We start from the raw sequence: 15,946 nt of genomic DNA on the forward strand, positions 1-15,946 counted from the left end.
GGTGAGCACTCTTGCTAGGCTGACCTTTGTCATTGTCTGGCATGTTGGGAGCTGACATGGCTGGTATTGAAATGAAGATGGTGTGGGACAGCTTGCTGCAAAATGATTTGCTACTCTGATGGTACTGTCGATTGATGCGGTTTTTGATGCAAAAGATAAGAGAGCGGTAGTTCATTGGAACCATGGTGAAGACCCCTTGTAGTGTTAATCTGAATGGTACCAGAACCAAAGGAAAAAGTGTTGAGATGAATCAGACTGAATGTTTTTCGGGATTACATTGTGGCGAGGGCATTGGAAGAGAAACGGGAGGTGGTTGGAAAGTCTGGACTTGGAGCAAATTGCTGGGATTAGTTAAAATGTGGGCTTAATAAGCAAAGATGGCAGGGAGCTCAAAAGGAGGAGAAGGACATTATGGGACACAGAGGGGAAGACGTTTGAATGGGGAGCTGCGTCAGCGTGCAAAAGGAGCAAACTAGGAGTAGCTGTTGAGTCACCTTCCAGGTGTCAAGGTGAATTCCTGCATAGGACTTGAATGTAATCCATAGTGGAGAAATCTATAGGGAAGGAAAATGAATGTTCAATTTTTATGAATACTTCTAAACTGGAGATTCCCATGAACCCTAATCTTTGCGAAATGGCACGTTGCACAATTCTTATTACCCGCGACTCACAATATCAGGTACAATGCTGTTCTACTTTTCTGTGGACATACGGTGGCACTGCACACTTACTAACGTACTGTAGCTCCAAGCCTTTATTCTGTACGGAGGCTATTTATGCAAATCACTAAGATCCCGGAAGGCTGAGTCGACAGCATAGCTGTGAAATGAATATTATTGTTTTGGAATACCTGCCGTAGCACACCTGTACACTGTCGTGGTGCTGCAGGGGCAGGAAGAAACTGCGCTCGCATGAAACTGGTTTTCACTATATAAGGAAACCACCAGGCGTATTTTTCCTGCTTGTTACTTATCACTTACGGTACAGGGTATTATTAAGTGAGCTCTTTTAAAACAGTTATAAAAGCTTTTTGGGACTTCTCGTCTAAGCTTTAATTTACTGTCTCATTATAATTCAATTTTTAAATATACAATGAGTAAATCAACCGGCTCTAAATTTAAGAAGATTTTTCAAAAGGCGAAATCCTCAGAAAATGACGAAGAACACAACGAAAAGCAGTTAAGAAAACAAATAAGTTTATCCGGAGATGCCGCCTGTCCCATTAGTCCGAACGAGACAAAGAAGAAAACTTTCGGTTCTTGGCGCAAGAAGAAAAATCCGAACGAGCCTTCCTATCCCCAAACAGCAGGACCAGAGGAAAGAAATGACATCGAGGACTTCGACGATAACCTCAATAAAAACAAGCAAGTATCACTCTCTAAATATACAGTATATCTCATTCAACTTTTTTTTAGTCTTATTGCAGTGCCTTATCTGTCAGTATCGTTTCATTTAATCGTATGACTTTTCTTATTGTTTACATTTTCCAATACCGTATGTCCCATGTAAGATCTCATATTTATTATGCATTGAAAAGATCTACTTTCAGTTTTAACTCTCAACGTAGAGTTTATACTTCATTAGAAGTCCCGTGCTGTAGTATAATGTAGTAGGGTGATGCGTCTTTGACAATTGGAGTAAAATTTAAAAACTTCCCAGAAGTCTTCCTAATGCATATTAAAATTATGCACATTTATTTCACTGTAGCATGAAAACGATAAAGTTCCAAAATAACAACATATACAGTAGTTACTATTGGCATCCAGTTCCATCATCGATTCCATAGAGCTTGTTTAAGTGTTGCATTCTGGTTGCTTTGGAAGATACGGTATGTTTTTAAACATTTGTCATTGTGTGCTGTATTTCATCCGAGTATTGCTATTTCATTGTTTTTTTATTCATTGTTATTGTTGATTTATTTAATTCATTGCTTATTTAAGTACAAATGAGAGCTTTTACACAGCCATTGGTTGTTGATGTCAATTACTGATTCATAAAATTAACCAAAACCACGTGGAAAGTATTGTGGCGTTTTAGTCTAGATATGTTAAGAGTGTAGCGCTGCATACGCGCGCGAGCTGGGAAGGAACAATTTGATGTCAATTTCCATTAAAACCCAGTCGTTCTGAAGAGGCAATACCTGTTTAGGAGAACACTGACAGGACTGTATATTTGAATGCTAAGTAAAAAATAAGGAATTATTTTTTGAGTCAGAAACGCTACCTTTTTTTTCTATGACATTAAGATTGATGATGGATGATGTTTTACCTGTTAGGACTTGCTTGCGAAACCGTTGTATTTGGTGTTGCTATGTCAAGTTATAACTGCGATGTTAGCCCCTGTTGCCATTTTTCAGACAAGCCTCAAGATGTTTTTTTTTATATCAAAGAAAAAGTCGCTAGATGGAACTTGATTTGTTTTACTCATATACTGTAGATCATAACTTTTATATGTGTACAGATACGGACGTGAACATATTTCAAAAGGTTAAAAGGGTTTGGCATAGTAATGTGTAATGAGCTGAATACAGTTTTTTTTTCCCCGATTTGGTCATTTATTGTCATACATCAGCGATGACCCACAGAATTTACATCTACTGAAAAGCATTGCTATATGATGTATAAGTATGTTTTTAAATGACAGTATTGCAGTGGTTAGCATTGCTGCCTTGCAGAGCTGGGGCCTTGAGTTCAATTCTATCAGTGCAAGCCTTATGAAGTTTATTTGATCTTCCCATGTTCAGGAGGGTTTCCTCTGGGTGCTCCTGTTTTCTCACAGTCTAAAGACCTACTGGGAAAATGTTCCCTGGTGTGAATGTGTGTGTTTGTGTGTAAGTGTCCCATCCAGGGTGAATCCTGCCTTGCGCCCGTTGCTTGCCGGGATAGGCTCCGGCTCTCTCGCAACCCTGAAGTCGGTAAAGTGGTTAGAAAATGGATGTGAACCCAAACAACAGATTGCAAGGTCCAGCGCTTATCCTTGTGAATTGCAGAATAGTCCCAAAGACAATAGGAACAACCTTGGAAGACCCTAAGAATTTCATTAAGCTGGCACAACATTTTGCCAACAATTTGTTGCCAAAAGGACACATGCAGTAGTGAAGTTTCTTCTCCGTTTTTCAGAATGATTTATGCATGAGAGCTCGAGGTATAGAAATTATTCAACCCACCAAAACATTATGTGAAATATACCTCAAAGTACTTTAGCTTTCCCTGTGTTGCCAGTTTGGCTTCGGTGGGTTTCTATTTAGAACATGAGGTAAGTTCCGGATGAGAGGAAGCCATTTGACCCATCTAGCTTGTTTGGTCATTCATCCAGGGATCTCTTCCAACTTTTTCTTGAAAGAAGCCAGGATGTCGGCTTTAATAGTATGGCAAGTTCCATACTCCCACAACCCTTAAGTAAAGAGGTGTCTCATGTTCTTAGTTTAAATGCATTTATGCCGTAGTTTCCACTTGTGCCTTCTGATTCATGTTCAACTGTTCATTCAGAAGACATCTGTTGGCTTGAATGTGTCAATGCCTTGGGAGATTATGAATACTTGTATCATAGTCTTCTTTGTTGAAGACTAATATTGTTCAGGTCCTTCAGCCAGTCAGTATAAGATATTCCTTTAAGCCCTGAATTAAAAAAAAAAATCTAATGTAGATTGCAAGTCTTTGGGCTGCTTCCAGAACTAGAATGTGTTTTCTTTAATGTGCTGACCAACATTGTACACAGCATTCACAATAAGGCCTTGCTAGTAAAAACGTTCATTTACTGCTTCTATAGGGTTAGCTAATCCTCCTAATTCAAGATCTTCTGCAAACCTGAGTAGTTTACTATTTTACTAACTGCAGTATACCTGAATTTAGTTTACTGATATAAATTAAGATGAGTAGTGAAGAAAACAGCTACTGTACATTCTGTTGATTTTCCTATAGATTATATTTCAATAGGCAAATAATAGAGATATACTTATTTGCTCCCCTTTGTCTGTTATAATGTGTGTCATCAGTTCCACAGGGTAATTTCTCTATTGAGATTTTAAATCTCCTTTCCTTATTAAATAAACAAATATTACTTTTCACAATCAAATGCGATTACATTGTCTGTGGCAACTTTAGTACCATGTTATTTTCATATGTGATACAAAGTCTGTGGAGAGGATTTCAGGGATTTATCGCATTAAAAAAGCTGCATTTGTAGAGATAATATAAGCTAGGCTGAAACAGGTATTATGAGTATTACCAGACTATTTTGTGCATGTTTGAACAATTTTAAGTAACGGTAAACACTTAGATATGTTCAGATTCTGATATAATAGTGAGTTTGGAAGATTAGTTTATGTGCAAGAAAAAAGTCACAATAGTTTTGTCAAGCTCCTCCAAAATAAGAATTAGACATAAAATGGTACAGGGAAAACTGAAATCTACCCAAGCTAGCAATGTGTGTAAAATTTTCAACTTCTCTGGGAGAAAGAAACTGTTTACATTAGGCAGTCCCACCATGATCTTGCAGACTTTTTTGTGATTTTTGCAGTACAAAATGACTAAATTCTCAGCTCCATTTTTCAAAAATTGCAATGCCGTTTGTGGCATTTATTGTGTTATTTTGCGGTACAATTGCGGGGAAATGAGAAAACGGCATGTCAACATGAAAAAGGTGATTTTTCATAGGAATTCACCTATAATCATTATCTGAATTTGTTTAAATGATCAAATGGTTTTCTGAAATCACTACCAATTAGATTCAGTATGTGTGCCATACATGTTATGTGTACTGAGTTTGGGAATAAGGACTGCAATGCTGCAGTATAGGCTTTCTTCATGTATACTGCATTATCTGTATCAAACACAATGACACTGGCAATGCTATAGTCCTGAAGGCATTTTACCACAGCCATGGAAACAGTGTCTGCAAGGTAGGCCAAGACCCTCCCAGACTCATCCTTCTTCAGTGGTGCCAAAGGGATGTTCACACATCTCCCCTCTACATCTGGAGTCTCATCAAATATCACAGCAGCAGGCTTCCCTCCAAGATGTGCCTTCAGTGATTCCTTTTCCTTCTCATCAACTGCCCTAAAGTATTTCTTTCTATTTTTGAAACTGGTGAGCACCAGGTATGGCACCTCCATCGACACCCCTTTCCTTGAAAAATGTCCTCATTTCAGGATGATCGCTCTTTGAGAGCGGAATGTTGGCAGCTATGCAGGTGGAGATCCATTCGTCACAAATTTAAGCACAAGATTGTCACAGATGTCGGAAGGACATGCCGTGGAATGGCCAGGAGAGCAATAAAGACCCTATGCGAAGTGGCGAAAGGGGCAACACGGAGGTTAGCCTGGGCTTGGGGGGTCAGACGATGTCGGGTAGAAACCTAAGCCCTCAGGCCGTGGAGGAGACTCAGCTCAATGCTGAGCCAGGAGCAAAGGGTTACCCGGAAGTATAAAGCCCCACACAAAGACACACCGGAAGGACAAGCAAAGCACAGGGAAACTAGGAACGGAACAGAGACGGAGCGCCCTCTGGATGTAGAGGGCGTGACAAAAATAAACGACACGTCTGCCTATTTAGGTAAAATAATTAATGAATTCATATACAAGCGCACACATGGACATACACACATGTCTGCTGCATAATTTAATTTATATTTTAACTTCTAATTAAACTAACTTATTACGTGAAATGAATTAATGAATGATTTACATAAAAAGTATTTCTCACTCACTTTTCTACCGTTCTTTCGGTACTAGCAATGGACATCAACGCAGCAGCCTGTGCCACGGTTGTTTGTTTCCGGTTTGTTGTTTCAGTCATCCTTCTTTGACAGTTAATTGATGATTTACGTTCCAACACAATATTGCACGGAGTACAAAAAAAGTACTCTCTTTGGGGAATTGTTTTGAATGGTTCTTTGGCTGTTATTTTTGTTGGTAAATGGGACTGAGTGGGTTTCTGACATGAATGTGAAATGTGAAATTATAGCAAGACATTTGAACATGCGAATGGTTTGTTAATGAATTTGATTGAGCTGGGCTGGGGTTTGTAAAAATGGCTCTGGATTGGATGCTATTAATTATTTTTTTTTTGCAAGTTGACCGTTTTCTGCAGAAATATTGCAGGAATAGGACAAAATTGCAAGCTATCTCAAATGATGTGGGGATTGGTTGAACTTGCATTAATTCTTGCGATCGTAAGATCGAGGATTCCTGGAGGGACTGATTAGGATTTCTATGATAAGTTATTTAGGGGTACAAAAGGGATCCTTACAATAAGACACAGATTATACACCTGTCTCTGTAATCCAGTTTGAAGAATGGTGGTGGTAACCAACATGCAAGTCATTATGCTCCACCAAGAACATTCCTCAAGGTGGTCAATCACTGTAAAATCTATGAACACAAACCTGAGTAATAGTGTGTAGTACAACAACATAATGTACAAATAGAGAATACAGCATATTTTGGTAAAACTACTGCTACATGCTTACAATAATATAATGCAGTTAAAAAAAACTATTGTATTCTTATAAATACTTTGCTGTGAAAAGCACAAAACTAACAGTAGGTCAAAACATTTGAAGTCTCTAGAGCACCAGCTACTGTATGATTCTGGCAGAACTTGTTGGAGCAGCTGAGTAGCGACCAAAAGTACTAAGACTAGTATTTCTGTCTGTACTGCTGCTGAAGAGTTTTTACATTTTCATAGTCAATCCCCTTTATAAACCAGTGTACAGTTCTGCGGTCTCTTTTGGTCTGGCACCTTTAATATGTGTTTTACTTACATAGGAACAAAAACAACAAAGGCTTGAGGGTTAAAGTCTGTGTCCTGGTACAAAGGTGGACCTACTCATGTGTTTCAAAGCAGAGAGCATGTTGCTTGACCTGATGGTGGAGATATATTTTCTGCTTGAATATTGACCTGCAATATTGTCTTGCAGTCTTGCAAGTTGAGTCTGTACTCAAAACCTGTCACTTTTTACTTAAGTTGCACATATTTGTAAAATCTGAAAAGGGGCTTTAGAACAATCTTTTACTTTCTTTGAAAATTATGGGAATCATGTGTGCTATATCACATTTTTATGACACAAGCTAATGAATTTTTACTTTTTAAACTGCTTATGAACTCTGCCAGTGTTACAGGTGAGTGCCTCCTGTTTAAGTATACATACAGTATGCTTATTTACTTAGCTCCCTTAAGTAAATAAGCATCCCTTATGAAGAACGTGTATTGCCTATGTTTTATTTAATCATAATCTATTTCAAGTTTTGATGGCTCTTTTTTTTACCAAGTTTTGTGTATTTATTATTTTGTATAAGCCTTGTCAACATTATTAATTCTGGATTTAGAAAACCTGTAGAAGGTGCAAAAAATAAATCAATAGTTCACAATGTACTGTATATTACAAAATGCTATTAGATTTTTTTTTTTTTAAGATAGATACTATTCTTACTTAATACAGAATATCTGTGGAGCAGTTTAAAAAATACAGCTCAATAAAATGTCATGCATTGCTTATGCAAAGAATAAGGGAAATCTTTGTTTACCATCTTAGCTGCGAATTATATACAGTAGCCCCACTATGTATACAGAAACATTTTAATGCAAAGTTATTCTCATTTATCATATTTTTCAGAAAAATGTAATTCAATTTCAAATTTCTAAGCCTGGTAACATTTACTTTTTTCATCCAGATTAGATAGGAGTATTACATAAGGTCAATTGAAGAATTTACACAAATCCAATCTTTTTTAACATTTTCCACAAAAATTAATGCACAATTTAATTTGACAAGATAAGATCACTTTATTGGCCATATACAATTTCTTGTATGAGGTATTTGTCTTTTTGCATACCCCAACTTGCTCTCAATGAGGCACGCAGACAGGGAGAGAGGCTTGGGGTCAGAGCGCAGGGTCAGCTATTGTACAGCAGCCCTGGAGCAGTTGGGGTTAAGGGCCTTGCTCAGGGGCCCAACAGAGCAGGATTCCTCTGCCGGCCGCAGGATATGAAGCAGCAACCTTCCAGCCACAGGCGCAGATCCTTAGCCACAGAGCCACTGCACCGCAAGTGGCTACTCAAACTCAGCCAGCAAAAACATAAAATGGGTTAAAAAGGAGAGAAGGATGTTCCACCCATCTAGCCCCTCTGATAATATATCCCTAAATGATGCAAGGATTTCATCCAGTTGTTTCTTGAAAGGTGCCAGGGTATCAGGTAACAACGTAGCTGGGTAGCATGTTCTATACTCCCTCAACTTTTTGCAGACAAAGTTACTGCTGGTTTTGGCTTTTAATACACTTCCACCTAAATTCCACTTGTGCCTCTGGTTTATATTTCACTGTTTATTCTGAAGAAGCACATGAGGTTCTTTGTGAATTTGGGATATTTTAATCAAATACTGTTATTGACTTCTTCTTTCAGGAATAGAAAGGTTCAGTTCCTTCATCCTGTTAGTGCAGGACATTCCCTTAAGCCTGTAATATATCAGGTTTCCCTTCTCTGGACAGATTCCAGAGCTGCAATATCTTTTTTTATAAGGTGATGATTATAAAAAACAATATTCTAAATGAGGTCTTAGAAGAACATTTTACATTGTTTACATAATATCCCTTGTTTTAAATTCTGTGCTTTTAATTCTATATCCTAAGTTACATTTTGTCTTTCTTATTGCTTCCCAATGTTGTCTTGAAGATGTAAATGATGCATTAACATAACCATCTTCAAGCTCACTGTTTTCCATTGTGTATTTAGCCTATTTTTTATGTTTTTTCTACCCACTTATTTTTTTTTTTACCCACTTAAAGTACAATATTCTGTACTTTCTACATTATCAGCTTGGTGTTTGCCCAGTTTTGAATTTTATGTAAATCTTTTTAGATAAGTAAACCTCAATCAGTGTTATGAAGAACCATGGTCTTCCAGTTATCATGCTGTCCATCTTAACGAGCTAGCTGAATCAATATTATACTTAACTCATTTCATTAAAACTGTTTCTCTGTTTTTAGTCATTTAGGAGTTTGGGTCCTGTATAAAACACGTAAGCCTGTGGCTCTCCAGGACCAGAAGTGAGAATTGTTGTTTTAGATGTCCCAGTAGGATGAAGAGTCTCTGTCTACCGTAGGTCTTTAACCATCACAACAGAACATACCAAAATCTATGCCCAAGTAACCTGGCAATAGACAGCCACCGCTGTTGTTGTGGAGAGTTTTTGTTGTCTGGGGCATTCGGAGAACAGTATTAAGGTTAAAGGGGTGCAATTAAAGAGTTTTAAAGTGATTGGAGCAATTGTGCACATACTGTAGGTTAAGTGCATGCTGCCACTAATTCTCATTATGCAGTCTCTTTTAATAGTCCTGGAAATGACTATTAAAGTCAAAGCTAAACCTCTTAGACTCCCTGATTACAGAACAGCACCTAGTAGACAAACTCCAGGTCCTCAGAGTATGAAAGACCCTGTAATCAAGATAGAGTTAACCATGACAAAGCTGAGAAATACTTTAGCATCTCTGAACTTCTGAAACTCTACAACCTCATCCTAAGAACCAGGTTTACAATGAGGTCCCTAACCAAGGATTAATCATCCCTATTTACAAAGGGGTAAACAGACCAGGATATACTTCACTTTGAGATCTTCACTTACTATGACTTACTGAGAGTTGTGATTTTGATGTGAGGGCTGCATCAGTGCTCCGTGCAATGCTTATATTGTTGTCTAGAAACATTGGATCTCACATTGTGAAACGTCTGAAGTAAGGCTTGCATTTTATCTTCATCACTCCCATCATGGTATGAGTGCTGAATCAGTGAGCTGAAATTACGAGTTATTTACAATTAGTTTAGAATTAGGAAAATATTTTTGTTTTCTTAAGTTTTAATTTGTGATGTGGAAATTTCCTGGCCTCTTCAAGGAGTGTTCAAGGTTTATGATGTGGAGTTTAATGGGGATCCATGTTGTACTGAAACATTGTTACTGTAAAACCTGGAGCATGTCACTGGTGGGCATTAAAGGCAAAGATGCTTTTCGAGGGCATCTTTTTTATTTTTGATTACAATGTTCCAGTATAAGTTATGTAACACTGCTTTGGCTTTGTGTTCCAAGAACACATCAAGCTAGAGGACATGTGTAGCAGAAGGGTAGTCAGTTGGTGCTGTGCAGTCGGTTGAAGACCATTCAGTAGACCACTGCAGACTGATGTATGCCTGTTTAGGAGCCTTTTCCTGGGAATTTTTAATGCCAGTTCAGTTCAGATTAATCTGAATAATATAATGACTTTAAGAAACAAGGCTATTAGAGCAAAATGAATACGTCGAAGTGTATGAAATAAAGGTAAAAAGGAAATAAAACACAGGCTGTGTCTCATAACTAGCTGCTTAATTTTTGAATTGTAAATGGTAAGGTAAGTAAATCCATGTTTATTTTCTTTGGAACTTTCAGCAACTAAATATACTGTTACTGTATACATTCCAGCCACCCATTTGTAAACAAACATTTCAGAAGCTACTGCCTCACTATGAAGTGAAATTATATTTACAGTACAGTTACAAAATTAGTGAAAGTTAAATCTTATTCTGTTATTCTGGTTTCAGCTCTATTTTTTAACTTCAGTCTGTTTTGTATGTTTTTGTTTTTGAGGTAGTTTTTCCTAGCCTACTTTAGTTTTTTTTGGTTTTTGTCTGGAAAAATACATATTACTTGTTAATGCTAGCTTCCATGAATTTCATAACAGCTTTACATTAATTCGGTAAGGAACTCTGCTAGTCAGCAATTAAAAAGCAGCAGATAAAAGCATAACCCATAAAAATAACAAACATTAATGACATTTTGGAATCTCAGAAATTTTAAATTCTGAATTAACCTTTACACTTTCCTCAAACCGTCCTAAAATTGAACAATTTAAAAGCCCCCTTTTCCCTGTCAGTTTGGTTAGTGTTTATGAAAGTACTACAGTAGTGTTATTTTTAAGATAAAATATGCAGATTATAGCTTTATGTATTTTAAATTTTCAGATTTTTGTTAGACTTTCGCAATTGTTCGATGCAGAGAAATGTTGTGAATAGACAAATTCACATATAACAAAGTCCATCCCTAACCCATAGCCTAATGTATTACAGTATAGAGTATGAAATGTACAGTATGCTTAAAAGTCATACTATAAGTAACCCTCCCTTATATGATCATTAAAGTTCTAATGCATTGGCTTTAAGGTAATCAATACAACATTGATCAAGTATAACAATCAACAGTAATCACAAACGTATAGTAATCAGCTAAAATAAACAACACAAATCCATCCTATGCCTCCAGCTTGCCCTTTCTCTCTCTGCCTCTGTGATCAGCACACCGTCTAATCAATTAAATTAAATTCAAGGTGCTTTATTAGCATGACCGATGGGTACAATCAGTATTGCCAAAGCAAATAAAAATAATAAAATGAACATGGAACAAAACATAAAATAAAAGTAAAATAAAATCTACAGACCTATTACAGACATTTACAACAGAGACATATCATAAAATATTTACATATACTGTAAACATATTGAGCATTATTGGGAGACAGACTCACCGTTCCTCAGACTGTGACAGGAGATCACATACTGGGCCAATCACCGTGATGAAAAGAGCAGAAAAGCTTTCAGTAAAAGCCAGTAAAGTGGTCTCCAGCCAGTCATTCCCCACAAAGCCAACACAGAACCTGGAGTGTTTGTTTCGATACGAAAACAGGACCACATTAAGAAGCAGATGCTGGGTAGTGGGTACCTGGGCAGGGGACAGGTAGAAGATCACTCACCAGCAAGATTCGTCAGATGATCCCAAGTCTGTTGCACCATTCATTTAAAAGTTGCGGTTAAAAACTTTCATCTCCATCTCATCCTGCTCTGCTCGTCTTCCACTCCAGACCTAATCACGAATAAGCGGATTCTCAAACAAATTGCCAGATGACGAGGCCCTATTGAATCTCTTTTAAAGTTAATAGATGCAAAGTATGGATTCTCTGCTCACAGGATGCAATATAGAATGCCTTTAATAAATATTCAAGACAAAAATGTTTGTGCTTTGAGTATGCAAGCACAGATGTATCATGACTATTTTGTATGTACAGGAAATAATCTAATGTGACAAAGAAACTGGTTTTGAAAAGAAAATCAAATTGTGCATCTGAGAACTATCAGTGTCAGAAAGTGATATACTGTATATTTTGGTTAAACAGTTGCCTACATATTTTGGTAACCACTCACATAACTGAACAGTAGACGGGTCACATTTTAAAACCAATGTTTTGTAAGCACGTTTTTTTTTTTATTATGGAATGGAGGTTACCTGGGTTAATGGAAGAGAAGTCCACATTTTAGGTGTATAATTAGAAAAGGCCCTGACATCCATTGTTCATAATCTGATAGGTAAAATTACTAAGAGACCAGTTTCAGAGCACCAGAGAGTGCAAGATGGTATAATTAGATAACATTTCAGAAATATAATGAGGATGCCTTGTAAGGCATTGTGGATTATATATTTTTTTAAATGTCTATTAAATTTAACAGGAAGTCAGAGACAGGAGTTATATAAATGCAATATCTGGTCAAGATTCTAGCTACACCAGGAAAGGAGAACATTGTAATTCTCATGTCAAAAGCAGACCTAAGGTCACCTAACCTAAGACTGAAGAGCCCCTGACTGAAGCTATTACAATCATTAACTATCTTGACAAGGGCAGTTTCAGTGCTGTGTGGGAGCCTAAAACCTCTCTGAAAAGGGTTCACAGCAGATGATTGCTTTCTTCTTCAGCCACAACATGTTTGAGAATTTTAGTTAGAGATAACACCTTTAAATTAGGCTAATATTACTCAATTTGTGAGAAGCTTAAAACTGAAGAAGCTTTTTTAGCACTGGTGTGGACTGCAGAGATTTAAAGTGCTAAAGGCAGAATTCCAAAGATTCACTGATTGAAGATACACCAACTCCTGACAGACATACTAGAGCTCTGTATGGTGGCATAACATACTGTATAGATCACTTAATTTAACTTCAGCTTGTGCAAAATAGTGCTGATCAGGTGCTTACTAGATCAGAATCACAGTTACTGTGATTACAATACATGTGAACCCACTTATGTCTTTGCCCTGATTACGAGTCAGTTTTCAGTGGCTTTACAGTTACTGTAAAAAGCATTAAATGGTTCATTACCTGAGGCTTACTGTCACTCTATACTCCTTCTGTTCAAACTGTGCATTAGACAGTGCGCTTCAGGCCATTCCTCAATCCAGACTCTGTTAAGGGGGATAGCTTTTTCAGCCACCACACCAAAGCTGGGGATTGCTTTATCACAGCTCATCAGAAGCTATTTTAAAATGTGACCTTATTTTTTTGTCTTTTAATTATAAATATATGCTCTACTTTAGATTTTTTGTGCTGCTCACATTTTAGTTTTACATGGTTTTATTGCAATATTATTCTATGCATGGTTACTGTGTTCATTGTGTTTTGCTAAGTGTTTTGTCTTTTTTATTTTTGTCATTTGATTTGTGAATTATACAGTGCTTTGAGACGGTACTGTATATCCATTATGAAGGGTGCTTTATAGATAAAATTGATTGATAGGTTGAATGGATTTATTGTTTAAGACTTTGTTGATTGTAAAGGTAAGGAAGAAAGTGTTTCTTTTACTTAAGAGCTACCATCTTCAAATAAATTATTGTCATAATTATATAGTTTATTTTTCAATAAGTATCATTAAATTATGATATATCAAAATGATCAGATTTGTTATATGTCAAGCCAGTTCCTTTCTCATATTTAATATGTTTTTTAGAGTGGTTTCAAAACAATTCTGACATGATATATTGCATGTCCCGAGCATGAACTTGTCTACGTGCTTTTATTTTGAGCACTAAAGTGCACTGGTGTCTTGCCCTAAGTCAGTTAAAATGAAGAGAGCCAGTGGGGTATTCTTTTTCTTCAAAGTATTAGCCAGTTTAAACTTGTACCTCTGACACAGTGTTATTACAACACAGCATAAGAAGAATCTATTGTCTTAAGGGGAAAGTGGTGTAACCCTAACATTATAGTGCTATTGTTTCCTGATTTAACAAAATATAAAAGCAGAAGTACCGAACTTTTGACTGTTGTGGACATCTTAGACCTGAAATACAAGCTTTGTTTTTACAGGCCATAAATTTAAGTCCTTATGAAGACCTACTGCTGAGCTTAAAATTTCTCATCACAATAAACTGATTCACTCATGCTAAAGATGTTTGTTAAGAAAAGCGTGGCGGATTTCTGGTTTTACCACACCAGATGGAATACTTCTAACTTGAACAGTACATGCCCAGAGGGTTTTTTTGCCATGCACCCAATTGGACAGTTTGAATTTTGAAACGCATTATCAGTTGGTATGAAAAGGATTTTTTTCTGGTCTTTGATAAGCTGGAAGGAAAACTTTCATCTAGACCCATTCCCATGCAATGTGGTTTTGCACAGTGAATAATGTTTATTTTTAAGTTTGGATTGGTTACAAGACTGAAATCAGGCCAAGAAATGCCATGTTTCATAACTTTAGCAGTAGGTTGCTGCTTCTCACTATGATTAGCAACAGCATGTAAACTGCAGTTCAATTTAAATGTATAACGTATGAAAGTGGACTTTTGAATTTAACATTCATGTTAAATTTAAAACTGATTTTCCCTTTCTTTTCCCTTTAAGAGATAAACGACCTATTTTGCCGCTGAACAAACATAAGTATTTAATACAGCAGCTGCTTCTACTGAATTGTTGGGCCATATCAACCAGAGTGGTCTAGAAGTACATTCAAAATTCCTACGAAAAATTGCATCGGCACCTTATATGTTATCGGTTCTTACCAAAGCACAAAAGACAGCTTGTTTTGCTACTATTACAGTATGTTCTTGCTAAGAGATACGCTCATTTTTAACAAAAGTGTATGGTACAGAAACATATATTGAGGAAGTTCAAGTAAAAAAAAAAATTCAGACAGCTATCAGTTTTATTATAGCTTCCTTTGCTTTGACTAGATTGTGACACCGACGCTCCGTCCTTCATACAGTATGAGTGCTTTTTGACAAGCTGTGCTCTGTCAGCTAAGGGTTCAATTTTTTAACCTAAGGACTAGAAGAAGGACTTGGCACCAGAAAATGTTGGCGCAGTTGATGTTTAAACTGAATATAAAGCCGGTTATATGAAGGAGTCAGTTTGTCTGAAACTCAAATAGCAAGCTTCTTCAGTGGGGTGCACACTCCCTGTCATTAGATTATGCCTTTGGAGTCTCTCGGCTCTGTATCTGGTATAAGTGCTGCTCTGTCTGCTCATCACAGTCTTGTTATACAGTGCTCTCTTTCTTAACACACCAGAGGAAGGCTCCAGGCTCCTTTTTTTGTCTTTTCACTCTGATATTAACCTCTCCTTGATCCTTTGCAGCATGCTGTACCTGTACATTTCTCTTCTCTAAATGATTTGAATTTACACCCCATCTGCTTTGTGAAGATTGGTGAAACATTTAACTTCTAAAACCTCCTTTCTGTGTTCCATTTCTCTTAGTACAGTATGTTAGTAAATCACATTTGTGGCATATCTTCCAGGATTGTTTGTAACCACTGTTTAATTAGCACAATAACTGAGCTACTGCAGCAATTGAGGTTCTTAAGAATTTACATTGGAAAGTACATACAGTAGATTCATGAAACCTGCTCTTTCATCTTTCAAGTATTCACTCAGGTTCCAGGGGTTTGAGTGCCTGCTGCTGCTAGAACTCAAACCCTTCCAAAATCCAAACGTTCGTAAGAGCAGTGGAAAACAAAAGATAAATTTGCCAATTCAGTGTGAGAAGAGCTGTTGTAGACAAATTGCATAAAGGCAGCATTGTCATGGAAAAATAAAATGCATTGCTTAACAATATGAGTCACCATCAACAGTTAACCACTTCCATTATGTTATTAAGTATACACATAAT

General features: G+C 37.0%; 1 protein-coding gene across 1 annotated transcript in view; it reads left to right on the forward strand.

Moving 5' to 3' along the window:
* The first annotated feature begins 805 nt into the window (after positions 1–805).
* The window catches only part of crybg1a (crystallin beta-gamma domain containing 1a), a 90,155-nt gene continuing 75,014 nt past the window's right edge, over positions 806–15,946 (forward strand). Inside the window, exon 1 of the mRNA XM_088625726.1 lies at positions 806–1,364. Coding sequence (XP_088481852.1) covers positions 1,093–1,364 — 272 coding nt within the window. The 5' untranslated portion in view covers positions 806–1,092. The remainder of the gene's footprint in view (positions 1,365–15,946) is intronic.

This window comes from Lepisosteus platostomus, chromosome 3 (assembly GCF_059453375.1).
Source record: "Lepisosteus platostomus isolate fLepPlt1 chromosome 3, fLepPlt1.hap1, whole genome shotgun sequence".
In the NCBI taxonomy this organism is placed as follows: domain Eukaryota; kingdom Metazoa; phylum Chordata; class Actinopteri; order Semionotiformes; family Lepisosteidae; genus Lepisosteus; species Lepisosteus platostomus.